The sequence below is a fragment of the Vigna unguiculata genome, chromosome 7, assembly GCF_037176805.1.
Source record: "Vigna unguiculata cultivar grain cowpea cultivar isolate G323 ecotype 2 chromosome 7, ASM3717680v1, whole genome shotgun sequence".
Taxonomy (NCBI): domain Eukaryota; kingdom Viridiplantae; phylum Streptophyta; class Magnoliopsida; order Fabales; family Fabaceae; genus Vigna; species Vigna unguiculata.
In genome coordinates, this window is record NC_140798.1 from 8095596 (window position 1) to 8110514 (window position 14919).

Genomic DNA, 14919 nt, shown 5'->3' on the forward strand with positions numbered 1-14919 from the left:
TATAAAAAAACTACATATTTTCTTGATATATTTTTGTTTTAATATTTAAACAAAATTTCACTCGAGTAACTTGGGTAAATATAATTATGAAAAAAGAAAAACATTACATACAAGTTTTCTTAAAAGGCCAATTTGGTTCATAGAAGGAATACAAATTTGTTTTTGGAAGTTATTTGGTAAAAATGAAAATGAAAACAGGTAATGTGACAAAAAAATATAAAAAAATCACAAACAAAATAACATAAATGTAAGATATATCTAATTAAATATGAAATATACAATAACAAAATTATTTTAATTATTTAATATATATATATATATATATATATATATATATATATTTGATGACATTTTTCTCTATAGGAAGAAAAGTTATAATGTGAGTTACACACATTATTTCCTTAATCATTGTTCCACACTTTTATACAGAAACTAGATAGATAAAAGAAAAATATTTCTATCTTTCACGATCATTTCTTTCCCCATTCTTTTTACAAAAATTTACATATAATATTGTAAATGTTTGATCAAAGTTACTTTATAAATTAGAAAAATTAATTTATAAGTTTATGAAATATTTAATCAAATACATTATTTATAAATGTTTAAGAAAAATCTATCCAAATAAAATTTTAATATCTGTTCATTAATTATTAATTATTATTTTTGTGGATGAATATTCATAAGTTATATCGAAATGATTTGACAAATACATTCATATAAATGTTTAGGAAAACGATTATCCGACAAAATTTGAATAAGTATTTATTAATTATCAATTTTTGTGAATGGATAGTTAAAAAACAAGTGATGATGATTTGTAAGATTAAGCTAAAAAGGAAGTTTAAGGATTGTAATTACGACAGCGCCACCGATTAAAGAAAAGGCTGGCCTCGTTGATTTCTGTCCGACAGTAGAATTCGAAGAGAGAGAGAGAGAGAGAGAGAGGACTAATTCAACCATTTTCAGTGATTCACGGTCACACCTGCTTGTAGTCATAGTGAGAGAAAGAGAGAGAGAGAAAAAAAGAGAGAGAGAAGAATACCAGAACAGAAAACCGCGCAAAAACTAATGGCGAGTTTTAGGGTTTTGTGAACCTACTGCGATGGAAATGCCTGCTAGAAGATCCAACTACTCGCTCCTCAGCCAAATTCCTGATGACCAGTTCTCTGGCGCCTCCGCACCGTCCTCTTCCGGCGACGGAAAGACAGGCCGTGCCGGCAAGTCGGACCGCGTCTTCGACTGGGACCTCGTTGCCGATCACAGGGCGGGTCAGCAGGGGGCCAACCGGATCGGAAACCTGTACTCCTCGATCGGCCTGCAGAGGCAGTCCAGCGGGAGCAGCTACGGCGAGAGCTCGCTATCCGGCGGCGGCGACTTCTACGCTCCGACGCTGTCCACAGCGGCGGCCAGTGACGCTGACGCCTTTGGTTACCTCCACGACGAGCGGAACAAGTTTTCCGAGGCTCCGGCGAGGATCGCGGGCTCCTTCGGGAAGAGCTGGGCGCAGCAGACGGAGGAAAGCTATCAGCTGCAGCTCGCGCTCGCGCTGCGTCTCTCGTCGGACGCCACGTGCGCGGATGATCCCAATTTCCTCGATCCGATGCCGGACGATGGGGCCTTGCGGCTGTCGTCATCGGCGGACGCGGTTTCACATAGGTTTTGGGTACGTTGATCCTTGTGCCTCTCTGTTTTCACTTGGATTGGATTGTGGTTGGGAATTCCGGTGATGGATTTCGCGTGAGGCGTTCTTGAATAGTGTAGAGGTGTGAGTGGGCATGGGTCTATTTTGACTCTGATAAACCTTATTAAGTGCATTGTAACGTAGCAAGAGGAAGCTGCAGTGGTTCTATGATTGACGTGATTCTTCTGCAAATTGTTGAGTTTATATTATGTAGGTTTTGAGTCTGCGCCAACTGGAGTATCAATCAAGTGGTTGATGGTTGCAAACTTTAGAATTTCATTCAGACTGCGGGTCCTTTTCCATGAGTGACTGGAGGAGTTGTAAAATTGTAGTTTGAATGGAAGGAAGGGAATTGCATTAGTACATAACTGTTTGAAGTTAAATGGAGTGGAAGGAAAAGTTACTCACTGAAAGTTTAAATAAAATAGTCAGTAAAAGAAATTAGTTAGATATGAGCAGGAGTAATTAAGGGGAAAGGAGGATATATCTTGTATCTACTGTAGATTGAGCTTATGCTCTTTGTTAAGGGGAAACCCTTGTAGCAAAGATGTTTTCCTATTTTCTATTCTTTTTATTCCATTTAATTCCTAGCAAAAATCTTCTTTAGAGGCTATGTATTCTTTGTCTCAAAGGACATGGATTTTGAATTATAGTGTTGAAGTCTAATGGGTATCAGGCTCCTTTATGTTTTTCTCTTCTACTCTTCCCCTCTGGCATCTGCTCCTTGGGGGAAACTGTTTGACAATTGCTGTGAATTTTGGGCTGGGTATCCTCTTACTGTGTGGCTATCATATTTTTCCTTCTTGAGTTATTTTTCTTGTTGTTGCACTGCATAAAAATTCAATAGCGAAAAATGTAATGTTTTAAGGAGCTTCAGAATGTTAAATTATATATCGGCTCCATTGTGGGGGAGCAGAGGATACTTGTTCATTCTCGAGGAAATTGCCACAAAGTAGTACTATTGTAATTTCTCAGAGATGAAGTTGAAACCTGATTCTTAGGTTATATGAATTAAGTTTAAGAAGAAAAATTTCCCTCCACTCTTTATTCTACTTTTATTTTCCTTTAAAAATTTTCTCTAGTTTTTCCTAGAAAGTTGAGGAAGGAAACTGGAAAATTTTCATTTTGACAGACTTGTTGCACTTGTTGATATTTGGTAGACGTTGATTTTGTGTCTTATTAACAACATGCACCAGGTGAATGGCTGCCTGTCATATTCTGACAAAATTCCGGATGGCTTTTACTTAATTCACGGGATGGATTCTTTTGTCTGGACTGTATGCACTGATCTGCATGAAAATGGCCGAATTCCTTCAGTTGATATGCTGAAGTCTGTGAATCCCTGCATTGTTTCTTCACTTGAAGTAGTTTTGGTAGATCAACGCAGTGACCCCAGCTTAAGAGATCTGCAAAATAGAGCTCATAACATTTCTTGTAGCAGCATAACAACATCAGATGTTGTAGATCAGCTCTCCAAGCTGGTTTGCAACCGAATGGGGTGAGCTTCCTTGACATTCATGGATTGACCTATTTAACTTTTTTACTGGTCATGTCATTCTAACTGTGTTTTATTGCTGTAACAAGGGGATCAGCTTCTGTTGGGGAAGATAACCTTGTTTCCATCTGGAGGGATTGCAGTAATGATCTTAAAGATTGTTTAGGATCTGTTGTTATTCCAATAGGTAGTCTATCTGTCGGCCTCTGCAGGCATCGTGCTATATTATTCAAAGTAAGGCTCCACTTTCCTTTGGAGTTAAGGGTGTGATTGTGCATGTTGACTTTTCTTTTTGCTGCTTTAGTGCATGCAATTGTGCTTAAGTTGTTTTTTAAATGACCTGCTTTATAATCAATATTTTCAGGTACTAGCTGATGCCATCGATTTGCCATGTCGAATTGCAAAGGGTTGTAAATATTGCAAAAGGGATGATGCCTCATCTTGTCTTGTACGATTTGGGCTCGACAGGTATGTGCTCTATTGCCAAACACATTTTTCTGTTTATGAGTAGAGCTGCAGTGTTAAAACTAGTATCCATGAGTTATGATGACCATGGAAAAGGACATTATTCAAATGGTTAAGTTTTATGTGAGCATTGTATAGATTAACATTTTAAATATATGTTTCTTAAAAGCAATGTTCCTTACACCTCTCATCTGACATAATTTGAATACAGGGAATATCTTGTTGATTTAATTGGAAAGCCAGGACACTTATCTGAGCCTGATTCCTTGCTCAATGGTCCATCTTCCATCTCATTTTCTTCACCCTTGCGCTTTCCACGACTTAAACCAGCTGAACCTACCATTGATTTCAGGTCACTGGCCAAACAGTATTTCTCGGACTGTCTGTCTCTTGAACTCGTCTTTGACAACAGTTCTGCAGGTTATATTCATATTTCCTATTATTTTATGATATTCTGTATCTGGGAATGCTTTGTTGTTGTTTTCACTTCTTGAAAGATCCTTGTAATGGCCTATTGTTGCAATTATTAATAATTTAAAATGTAGGTCTCCCTGATCTTTTTTGTTTTAATTTCCATTTTTTAATGAACAATGAAATCATTTGCTTTAAGCTAGTTACTCTGTGATAGGGATGGGTGCCCAAGAAGACCAAAATTTGGAAGGTTTATGTTAAATGAAAAATGACGGGCTGCTACTATACTTGGTCATCTGAGTATGAAGAGTTAGTTACGTATTGTCATAGAGCCATAGATCCCCGATAGGGGGATGGTCATTAGGAGGGGAGAGTGAGGAGTTAGTTTTTGCAATTAGTTTTGGCTTTAAGTGTAGGTGAAGAATATATCGTTTCTGAGGAGTAGCATTCTGCTCTTGAGTATCAGTTTAGGGTGTTAAATCTGCGATTCCTGCCATAGTTCCATTCTGATAGTTTAATAATTAAATCAACATCTGGAATAGTGCTAAAAAGCATGTTCTTTGAATAAATGTTCATGCTGCATGCGGGACATTACTTTTAGTTTTTCTTGCTATCCTCTAAATTTGAACTAGGTGCCAGTATAGAATACCCTATAATTTTTTTTACATGAGCTGTTGCCAATGGAAGTTCTGGATTCTCGATTTCAGAGCAGTTTGATGGGAAGTACAAAGACAGGAATAACCCGAGGCCAATTTCAACAGACAGCAATAGAAATTCCCATCTTCCTCTCCATCCCCAAGATTCTCATCCCAGCACACGTGAACAGTTTTCTGAAACATATGTAGCAGGTAATGCTCCTCAGAACATTGTAGACTCGACCGTGGGAAAGTATCCACCACCAGTAAAGCATAAGCGTCCTGTTGGTATACCAACCCCTAATGATGACATGATTGAGGGCAAGAGGTTTGTTGAAGGAAGTCAACTAATTCCTAGCAAACCTACTCGAGAGCTTACACTTGACATGGAGGATTTGGACATCCCATGGAGTGATCTTGTTTTAAGAGAGAAAATTGGGTCAGGTATATATCCTCCTTTATAACGCAATTTTTGTTTTTAAAAGTCTTGGGGACAAAAGTAGCCATACTATTGGACAGAAAAAAGAGAATATAAAGTAATGATAATAGAAAAAAAGGAAACCGAAAAAATGAAGCCGTCTCAGTTGTGCAGTCTCCAATCCATATGCACTTTTGATCTGGGTCTTTCATAGGGCTTCATGGCTAGATCACTAAATAAAAGAATTCAAAATGTAACATCCAATCGCATATACCACACAACACAATTATTTCTTCTCCCAAACCAAGTTAATAATCAATGTCTTCTAACTAAAGGAGCAGTGTTTAATGAATCAGTAACTTGATTTTTCTAGTGGCATGATTGTAATTAATATCTGTAGTTATTAAATTGAAAGTGGTTTTTGTATTTCAGGTTCTTTTGGCACTGTACATCGTGCTGAGTGGAATGGCTCGGTAAGCCACTCTCTCTCTCAAATTGGTGCTGTATAAATTGGCCAGCATGTGGTTGTTTGAATTGTTCCTGTTAAAATTTCAGGGAATGAATGAAAAAGAAAAAGTGAATAGAGAGAGAGTAATAAGATGCTGTATAATTGATATATTGTTATATGATACACTGACCCTTAACTAGTTTTCTTCTATTTATGCTTAATAATATATGCCAAAGACAGGTATCGTAAAACTGATATAAACAGAAGTCCAGCCCAATGTTACTCCTTACATAGTATTATTAAAGACAATCTTTATTGGCTCCTCTAAATGTACATCTAGGACAAGCCCAGCCATCAGTAACAGTATACAATTTCTATTTTCCAATTGAGTTGCGCATCAAAAGACCCGGAGTTTATTTGAAAAAATGTCATCTGCCAAGAGGATTAGGTGTTTGTTGCTCATGGAACTATTTCCATCAAACATTTTATTCTCAGGAAACAAATGGAGCCTTAAATACTGTTGCCATAGTGTTAGATATTTTGGGCTTATGTTCTTTTGTTTTCAAGTTTTTTTAGCTATATCTGTGTCATCAATTGGAATGCAAATGCGTTGGGGCCATGGGGGTTATATATTCTCAAGGAGGATTGTGCATTTTCCAGGATTGGTTCATTGAAGCTTGAAACAGAAATAGTGTTTCACAAACAATTTTCTTATGCTTCCCTCGTCCTTTCAACCCTGTTTATCTTTTAGTTTTTCTGTTCTTACATCCTTCAAAACAATCAATTGCAGGATGTTGCTGTGAAAATTTTGATGGAACAAGATTTTCATGCTGAGCGCTTCCAGGAGTTCCTGAGGGAGGTATTCTTTAAGTCCTAACCATGCATCATATATGTGCTATTTAGATTTTTGCTTGCTGCTCATTTGAGCTCTGTTTTCCCTTCTCTTGTAGGTTACAATAATGAAACGTTTGCGGCATCCAAACATTGTTTTGTTTATGGGTGCAGTCACTCAGCCCCCTAACTTATCAATCGTCACGGAATATTTATCAAGGTTGTACTCCTTTCCCTGTTCTTCATTCTTTTCCTTGAAAGAGTGAAGTTTTTTAAGGCTATAGGATTATAGGATATTTGGACCTTGAGATTCTAAGAGTTTTTGACGGAAGTGCAGGGGTAGCTTATATAGGCTGTTGCATAGATCTGGTGCCAAAGAGGTGTTGGATGAGAGGCGTAGGCTTAGTATGGCTTATGATGTGGTATGCATTTAGAAATCTATTGTTTCTGGTTTTTATCATTTTTTGAAATCGAAATGTCATAATATTTGTATTCTTTGATTAACCATGTTATTTTGTTATTTGCAGGCAAAGGGGATGAATTATCTTCATAAACGAAACCCCCCCATTGTTCATAGAGATCTGAAATCTCCAAACCTTCTCGTTGACAAGAAATATACAGTGAAGGTAGGAATGAAGTTTTCTCTAATATACCAAATACAAATAGTCTTAGAGTTTCATATAAATCATTTTATCACCCATGGCAGTAGAATTCCACTTCTCTTGCAGATAGCCTTGCATTGATACAATTCTATAATTAGTCACCACCTATGTTTACATCATTTTTGTTCTAGCATAGCTTGAATGTAGTAAGATGTTATATTTGCTCAGTTAGTAGGAGGGCTGGCTGTCTCAGGTTTCTTCTGGGACAGAGCAACCTTCTCTCACCTGTCCTTTAGAAATTTGTATGTCATCCCATTAGGAAAATGACACTTTTTCCACATAGCACGACTGACTGCTCTTTTATATTTTCTAGAGAGATGGAGCTAGACGAATAAGCTATTGATTTGATTTTTTCTTGAAATAGTAATTAATACTGTTTTTCTTGGTACATTCTACTAAAAATTTAGTATTTTGGTTTCACCCGTATACTTTTGAACTGGTGGAAGATTGAATTTATTTCTGAAGCTACTCTATTTTGATAGGAGCCAGCCTTTTCTGCTAATTAGTTGTGCTTGTTTTGGTGCTAATTTGTGAAGTTGTTGAAACGCCATTTAGTATGATAACATGTGCTGTGTGTTGGTAACAATTTGTCTTGGCCAGCTTTGTTTATTGGGGTTAGTGAGTGGGAGGGATTGATCTGTTGTCTTGGACATATATGGAGGTTTTCCCCTGTCTAAATGATATTGGCTACTTTGTAGGTTTGTGATTTTGGGCTTTCCCGTCTGAAGGCCAATACATTTCTCTCATCCAAGTCAGCTGCTGGGACTGTAAGTTCTCATTTGCTTCGGAAATTTTTACTTTGCACTTCTTATGTTTGAGAGGTACATTTAATTTTTCTCCTTTTCCTCCCATAGCCTGAGTGGATGGCTCCAGAGGTTCTTCGTGATGAGCCATCAAATGAGAAGTCAGATATTTACAGCTTTGGTGTAATCTTATGGGAGCTTGCAACATTGCAACAGCCATGGGTTAATTTAAATCCTGCACAGGTTTGTTTTATAATAACTGTTATGCATGAAATTGCTTCATGTTTATGCTACTTCTGTTATAATTATATTGCTTCAGCATTTATGAGACTTGTGTGAAATGAATGGCCGTATTAACATGTAGTATGCAATTCGAGTAGCATGTGGCGGGGAATACAAATCTAAAAATTATTGCGATATACTGGTTGGAGCATGTATTGGACAAGTTAAAAATGATGGGTATACTGTGAATGTTGTGGAAGAACGGATGTTTTTTTTTTTTTACTTTTGAGTATTATCCCAATTCATGGTGGTCATTCATTGTTATATTATACTTCATTTGGTTGCATTTGCATACACAGGTATAAGTGTAAAAGGACACTCCAGGTTTAAAGAGTGATCCGGGCGAAGGGTTCACAAACTATTATGTTTCTATTACATTTATTTATTTATTTATTTTTCTTCAACGTTGACGAATTCATATTGGCCTGCAGGTTGTGGCAGCTGTTGGCTTTAAGGGAAAAAGGCTTGAGATCCCACGTGATGTGAATCCCCAAGTAGCTGCCCTAATCGAGGCTTGCTGGGCCAAGTGAGTTCAGATGCATTTTTGCCTTTATACATTTCAATGAAATATTCTATCAAAATGGTTTATTGATATTCACTGTTTACTACAGCGAGCCTTGGAAACGACCTTCTTTTGCGAGTATTATGGATTCTTTGAGGCCATTGCTGAAACCCCCTACACCTCAACCTGGTCGTCCGAACATGTCATTACTCAGCTGAATGGTTGGAACACCAAGTAGCTTTTCATGCACATATGACAGGATTTTATCGATCTTGATGTCTAACAAGATTACACTATTTTTAGTTGTCCTAGGTACGTCCCGAATTCCATAAAGGTTTTCTTGCCAACACTAAATCTAGATGGGACCTAGTATTTCTCAATCTTAGCTTCTGCTTTGGGTAAGGGGAATGACCATCGATTTTCTAGTGGAAATATTGATTTTCTCATTATTATAATTGGAGCTGGTAAGAGAATTAATCATACTAAGCCTACCTACAACTCGATAAAAAATATACTTAAAAGTTTATCTTTATTTATTGTGTCCTTGTTGATCGTGTGACTTATCTCGTGGTCAAACTAATGCTTGTTCGTGTCTTTTGGTTGCAGAGTCAATTGTATATTTCTTTAATTCAGGTTTAAGAATACTGATTTCCGACCCAGAGCAAGGATACTCCATCTTTATTGTTCCGACATATTGTTTGATTAGGTGATCTTGTAATTTTACTGAGAAATATTTTATTTTTCTCCTTCCATAGTTTTGTATGTAAAAAAAATTTCCCATTGTAATTACATTCAGTTAAATGATAAGCAGCTTTGCCGGCGGTGTTCTACATTTTTTGTTCCTAAACCAATGAATAGACTCTGTATGTACTTGAATCAGTTCAGTGGTAGGAGTCCTTTCAAACCAACTGGTCCCCCCCTTCAATGTATTATTTTCCTTGGTATTATTAATGTCTTTCTGCCCCTCGTGCTGGAATGCACACGACTCAATTGTACCCACGCCACATTTTTCTTGAGTTATATAATTGCTACTCATTCTAGAATTTTGAGAAAAAAAAAAAATCTGTTAGTTGGAAAAATCGTTTTCCTTTAAATTGGAGTATAGAAATAAAGAATACGTGTTAATGGACAGCCTCAGCTTTATCCAATTATCCACAGTTTAAGATTTTTACACATAAATTGAGAATAATATTAAATGTGTTTTTATAATATAATTTTACTAAAATAGTCATTTTCTCAAGTAGTGGTTGAATAATTAACAGATATAATATTCAAAATTCAGTAAGATTATTGAGGTAGGTTATTTAAGGGTAACTTAGGATAAAAGTAATCAGTGCCTTGTAAATTTAGAATACAAGTAATTTGTTTTGGGACAAATTGTAAATGTAAAAATTTGAGGTGAAAGAAGTATAAATTATATATTTTCAACATAACAGATGTTCGAATAAGAAACCAAGAAACATGAGTTTTTTGTAAGTTGGAATTCATTTATGTATAAATTAACCAGGAAAAAAATCATGTGCTTTATATAGATTTCTACGTTTAATCTATATGCAAATTAATTTGAATTTATAAAAGAAAAATAGTACCATTCAGCAGCCAGAGCCGAACAGAAACGTGATAGAGAGCTTGCTGGTTTTCAAACCAGACTCTGTTACAAAAGCATAAAAAATAAAAGATTTTCAACATAGTTCATTGGCTTTTGATTATAAATTTAAGCTTTTTTCAGCAAACAAAATTGTTAATCTATTTTTTTCAGACGAAATAATCGAAATCTCTGGTTTTTCTCTATCAAGCCAAGAGGAATCCGTGGTAGCAAAATCCCACTGCAAATTTGATTTAACCTTTTAGTTTAGCGAACCCCCCAGAGACACAACATGTGTTGATGAAAGAAGAACAAAAAAACCCTTGCTACTGTGAACTCGTTATTCTGTGACCACAATTATGAATAATCTGCAATAAAATAAAAAAAGAAAAAAGCTAGGGTCCCAGGAAAAATCCGCAGAAAAGACAAGAAGAGGAAAAAAGGAAGTTTAGCAGTGTGGTATTGGTTGGTAGAGTTGTCTTGGGCATTAAGTATCTGACTTGACCAGTCGCTGTCAGTGACAGTGACCACAAAATCCAACCCAAGAAACAGGTAAACAGTAGTTCGTGTGACAAAAATATCTATCCAACAACGCGGTCCCAACACACAAACACTGTTCCCCAAGAATCAACCATCCCCAGTTGTAACTAACCAACGTAACTGCCACGAAACAAACCAACCTCAACCTCAACCTCAAATATTAATCAAAGTCGGCACTCTCACAGTCACACTTTCACTGTGCAATGGCCCTTCTTTGCCACCGCCATTCCTCCACCCTCCACCGCCCTCGCACCCTTTTAATAACCCCTTTCTTACCCTCCAAACTGCACTCTAAACCTCTCTTATTATTCCTTAATTTCTCTTCACAATGAACCCCACCGATGACAACTCTCCCAAGCCCTTGGAGGTTCTGCAGATGAACCCGGTTCCGCCCTTTTTGTCCAAGACCTTCGACCTCGTCGATGACCCCACTCTCGACCCCATCATCTCCTGGGGCCCCTCCGGCTTTAGCTTCGTCGTCTGGGACCCTCTCGAGTTCGCCAGAGTCGTCTTGCCGCGACATTTCAAGCACAACAACTTCTCCAGTTTCGTTCGCCAGCTTAATACTTATGTGGGTATCCTCCCTCTGCTTTCGTTCGGCCTCAAAATGGCTGCTTCCCTTTTATCTCTTTGTAACTCTTCTTTTGCTTTTGCCTTTTGGGTCCTTATGTAACTTACTTTTGCTGTTTTCTTTGGGTGTTTTTGTAATTTGGGTTTAGATTGACTTCTTGTATGTACTTTGATTGGACAAGTTGATGTATCCACTGGGGTGTGAGAATGTATATAAAGTTGAAATTTTGACGTTTTTTTTTTTTTTTTTTTTTTTTTTTTTTATGGTGTGTTCTGTTTCTTAAATAGGTAGTATGGTTTCTTAGCTTGCTTGCACGAATTTTTTGAATGCGTGCGAGTTTGTAATGGTTGAGTGTGTAGTGTATTTGTGCGGGGAGAGAGAGTGAAGCTTTGTTTTGTGTAAGACCATGTTTTGTTTTGTTTTGTTCCAAACCCTGATCGCAGTGGAAAGTGTTCGTATAGTGAGACCATTTCTGTTTTTTATAAGTTTGTTTCTGAGTACTTCATTAGATAGTACTTGGAAGAAAACAAAAAAATGGGAACATCGTCTCCTACTGTTTGCATTTTGGTTTAGAAAACCTCTCCTTGCTTTAGAAACAATTTGCAACTTCGAAGATTTTGGATGAGAAATTGAATTCTTGGTCATCTCAAATTGATTGGAAACCAGTTCTCAAAACAGAAAGTGAAAAGAATCAAATTATCCCTTGGTTTCTTTGCTTGTGTTTTCTCCTTTGTTAAAGGCAGAGTTAAGATTGTTGGGCACTTCCAATCTAATTGACAAGTAGAGGAACAAAGAGAGAAAAAGGAAACAAATGTAGTTATAATAGGTAATGTGACGTGATAGAGATACTGACAGAAAGACGTTAATGAGGTGAATGAAACAATGGAGTGTTGGCATATCATGACTCTGATATTTTAGTCTACTGGATCTGCTATTGCAATTGCTGCTATCTTGAGATGTATTGTTGTGAGTCTTGTGTGTTACTTTGAGTTATGCTTATTACTGTTACTTTTGGAATTGAGTAATATGAGTATGGTTTGGATTTTTACTCAAGGCATTGTAGTTAGGATTGAGACTTGAGAGATTACCACTACTACTACTACTGGAAGTGACAACAGGAGAGAAATATTCTCCCTCTCTAGAAGGGATTTCATCTTCCACAGGTAGTTCTCTAGATGTGTGTGAATGAATTTATAGAATGCATTCTCCAATATAGCTTCCTCTCTCTGTCAGCTGATAGTGCCTAAAACTTTTGGTGTACCTAAACCATATGTATATCTTGTTTTCCCTTGCTAATGTTTATTCCATTTTCCCCCTCATTCTTGTCTTGGGGCCTTCTGCTTCTGCTCCATACATTCTCAGGTAACTTGGTGTTTGTCTCCAGGGATTCCGCAAGATTGACACAGACAAGTGGGAGTTTTTCAATGAAGCATTCCAGAGATCGAAGAAGCACTTGCTGAAGAACATACAAAGACGTAGATCACCACAACAATCCCAGCAGGTTGGTAACTATATTGGAATCGGAGCTTGTACCACTGAGGCAGGGAGGTCTGAGGTTGAGGTTGAGATAGAAAAGCTTAGGAAAGAAAGGACTATGTTGATGGAAGAGGTGGTTGATTTGCAGCAAGAGCAACGAAGAACCGCTAACCGTGCAGGAGAAGTGAATCAAAGGCTCCAATCTGCAGAACAAAGGCAGAAACAAATGGTTTCTTTCCTGGCCAAGTTGATCCAAAACCCAGCCTTTTTAGCACGCCTTAGGCAAAAGAAGGAACAGAGAGAAATAGATTCTCCAAGAGTGGTAAGAAAGTTTGTGAAGCAGCACCAACATGAAACTGGAACACCAGAAACCCTCCAAGAAGGACAGATAGTGAGGTACCACCAACCTGATTGGACAAATATAAGCATGTCTTCTGAAACTCCAAAACTAAGTCCAGTTTCCATTGAACAGTCTCCTCACTACCTTTCACAGGGTTTGGCAGGAGAAATGAGTGGAGCTGCACAACATCTCACTGCTCAAATTCAGAATATTGTAACAGATGATTTGGCTGCAGAAATGATGATTGGAGAAGGATCATCTGAAGATCCCCTTTTCAAAGGGAAGAGTGTTATGAGTCCTATGAGTCCAAGTTTAGAACTTCCTGCAGATTATTTTACTTCCTTCCCAGAGGTTCTGACCCAGGAGAAAGGCTTTCAAGATTTTTCTGCTCTTGGAGCTGAAGACATCATCAAGCTTGAAGATATATGGGATTCTGGCCTCAATCTCAGTGGTGCTGGTTCAAGCTGTGGGAATGAACTGTGGGGCAATCCTATGAATTATGAACATGTTCCAGAGTTTGGAGTAACAAGTGGCATGTCTGAATCAGACATCTGGGATATTGGTGGCTCTGGAAGTTTGGGAATTGATAAGTGGCCAGGTGATGAACATGAACCTTCTTCTATTGGTGAAGTAGATGAGCCAAAAGAAGATAGGCCTCAGTGTCTTGATCCATAGGGCTTCATCTGCACCTGCACTTGTTGCCCTTTGGGTGCTTGCTATGTTAATGGTTGCTCGGGGTCATATTTTTGAGTCATTTGATTTTATGAACTGAATTCATTATCCTGCTTTTATTCCTTGTTTGCTTTCAATTCTTTATTCTTTTCACATTATTTCTCTAATTGTCCATAATTTTTTGTCTATGTAAACTCTCATTGTGTAAGCATTGACAACTTCCATATTCAAGTAAAATATACTTTTTGTTTTCACCTGATGCTTGATTCAAGCAAATACTCATACGATACAAGGCAGGTTCATCAAACATTCACTGATTATTCATTTTATGCTTCTCAAATTTTTATTTTACTTTTTATTTAGTTAGTCTGTTACTAATATTCTGCTAAGATTATTTAAATTTGTTAAGTGTTTTTATTAGATTAGTATTTTATTTTTATGCCACGTGTTAAATTACTAATTTTATATAGTTAAAATTTTTAATATATAAATTATAAATTATATTATACCCTGTACTTAAACCAGTGCAATTTACACAATAACATTTATTTTATATAACTAAAATTTACAGTTATGTTTTTTTGTAAATAATTTTCCCATATAATTTCTGTTATATATTTACAATAAATAATTAATATTACGATAGAATTTTAGCTACTTAATTTTATCGATTTGTTCATTTCTTCTAACAAATATTAAAATTAAATTTCAAAATAAAGATCAAATTAAAAAAAAAATGAGACATGAAAATTCTTTATTTTTAAAAACGCTCTTATTATTTAAAATACTTATTCTAATTAATTATATATATATATATATATATATATAATTAATTAATTACACGAGAAATATCTAATTTGATACTAATAAAATAAATCTAATTAAAAACACATTGGAAAGAGAAAAAATGAGACTCGGTAAAAATTGTCATTCGAATTTTTAAAAAAATTGCAATTTTTGTCTCCTCTTAATTCGTTTTCGTTCTTTTATTATTACAATTTTATTTTAGTATTCACGCTTTGGAGAATCTACAATTTTGATTAATTTCAAATTTATTTGATTTTATTTCTTTCGATTTGGATGAATTGAGTCCTAATATTAACACATTTATCGAAACTGCCATTAAGATTAAAATATAAAAAAAAATAAACAAACAAAA

General features: G+C 36.3%; 2 protein-coding genes across 2 annotated transcripts; both read left to right on the top strand.

Moving 5' to 3' along the window:
- Positions 1–893: 893 nt before the first annotated feature.
- Positions 894–9408, top strand: CTR1 (Protein kinase superfamily protein). The gene is made up of 16 exons (XM_028080072.2): positions 894–1666; positions 2881–3182; positions 3269–3413; positions 3544–3647; positions 3856–4064; positions 4763–5134; positions 5541–5581; positions 6347–6415; positions 6507–6607; positions 6725–6809; positions 6915–7013; positions 7748–7816; positions 7904–8035; positions 8506–8600; positions 8686–8888; positions 9183–9408. Exons 1-15 carry the CDS (start codon positions 1106–1108, stop codon positions 8792–8794), a joined length of 2493 nt encoding a protein of 830 aa, XP_027935873.1. The 5' UTR covers positions 894–1105; the 3' UTR covers positions 8795–8888; positions 9183–9408.
- A 1404-nt stretch (positions 9409–10812) lies between these two features.
- HSFA3 (heat shock transcription factor A3) lies at positions 10813–14014 on the top strand. Its single transcript, XM_028080688.2, has 2 exons — positions 10813–11272; positions 12657–14014. The coding sequence occupies exons 1-2, from the start codon at positions 11030–11032 to the stop codon at positions 13761–13763; spliced, it is 1350 nt and encodes a 449-aa protein (XP_027936489.1). The 5' UTR covers positions 10813–11029; the 3' UTR covers positions 13764–14014.
- The last annotated feature ends 905 nt before the right edge of the window (positions 14015–14919 follow it).

Bases quoted from the DNA above. Each gene is read 5' to 3' on its own strand.
- HSFA3 (XM_028080688.2), top strand. From the start codon at position 11,030: ATGAACCCCACCGATGACAACTCTCCCAAGCCCTTGGAGGTTCTGCAG. The intron at 11,273-12,656 runs GTGGGTATCCTC...GTTTGTCTCCAG, and splicing joins TTCGCCAGCTTAATACTTAT to GGATTCCGCAAGATTGACAC.
- CTR1 (XM_028080072.2), top strand. From the start codon at position 1,106: ATGGAAATGCCTGCTAGAAGATCCAACTACTCGCTCCTCAGCCAAATT. The intron at 5,135-5,540 runs GTATATATCCTC...TTTGTATTTCAG, and splicing joins AAGAGAGAAAATTGGGTCAG to GTTCTTTTGGCACTGTACAT. The intron at 8,036-8,505 runs GTTTGTTTTATA...ATTGGCCTGCAG, and splicing joins TTAATTTAAATCCTGCACAG to GTTGTGGCAGCTGTTGGCTT.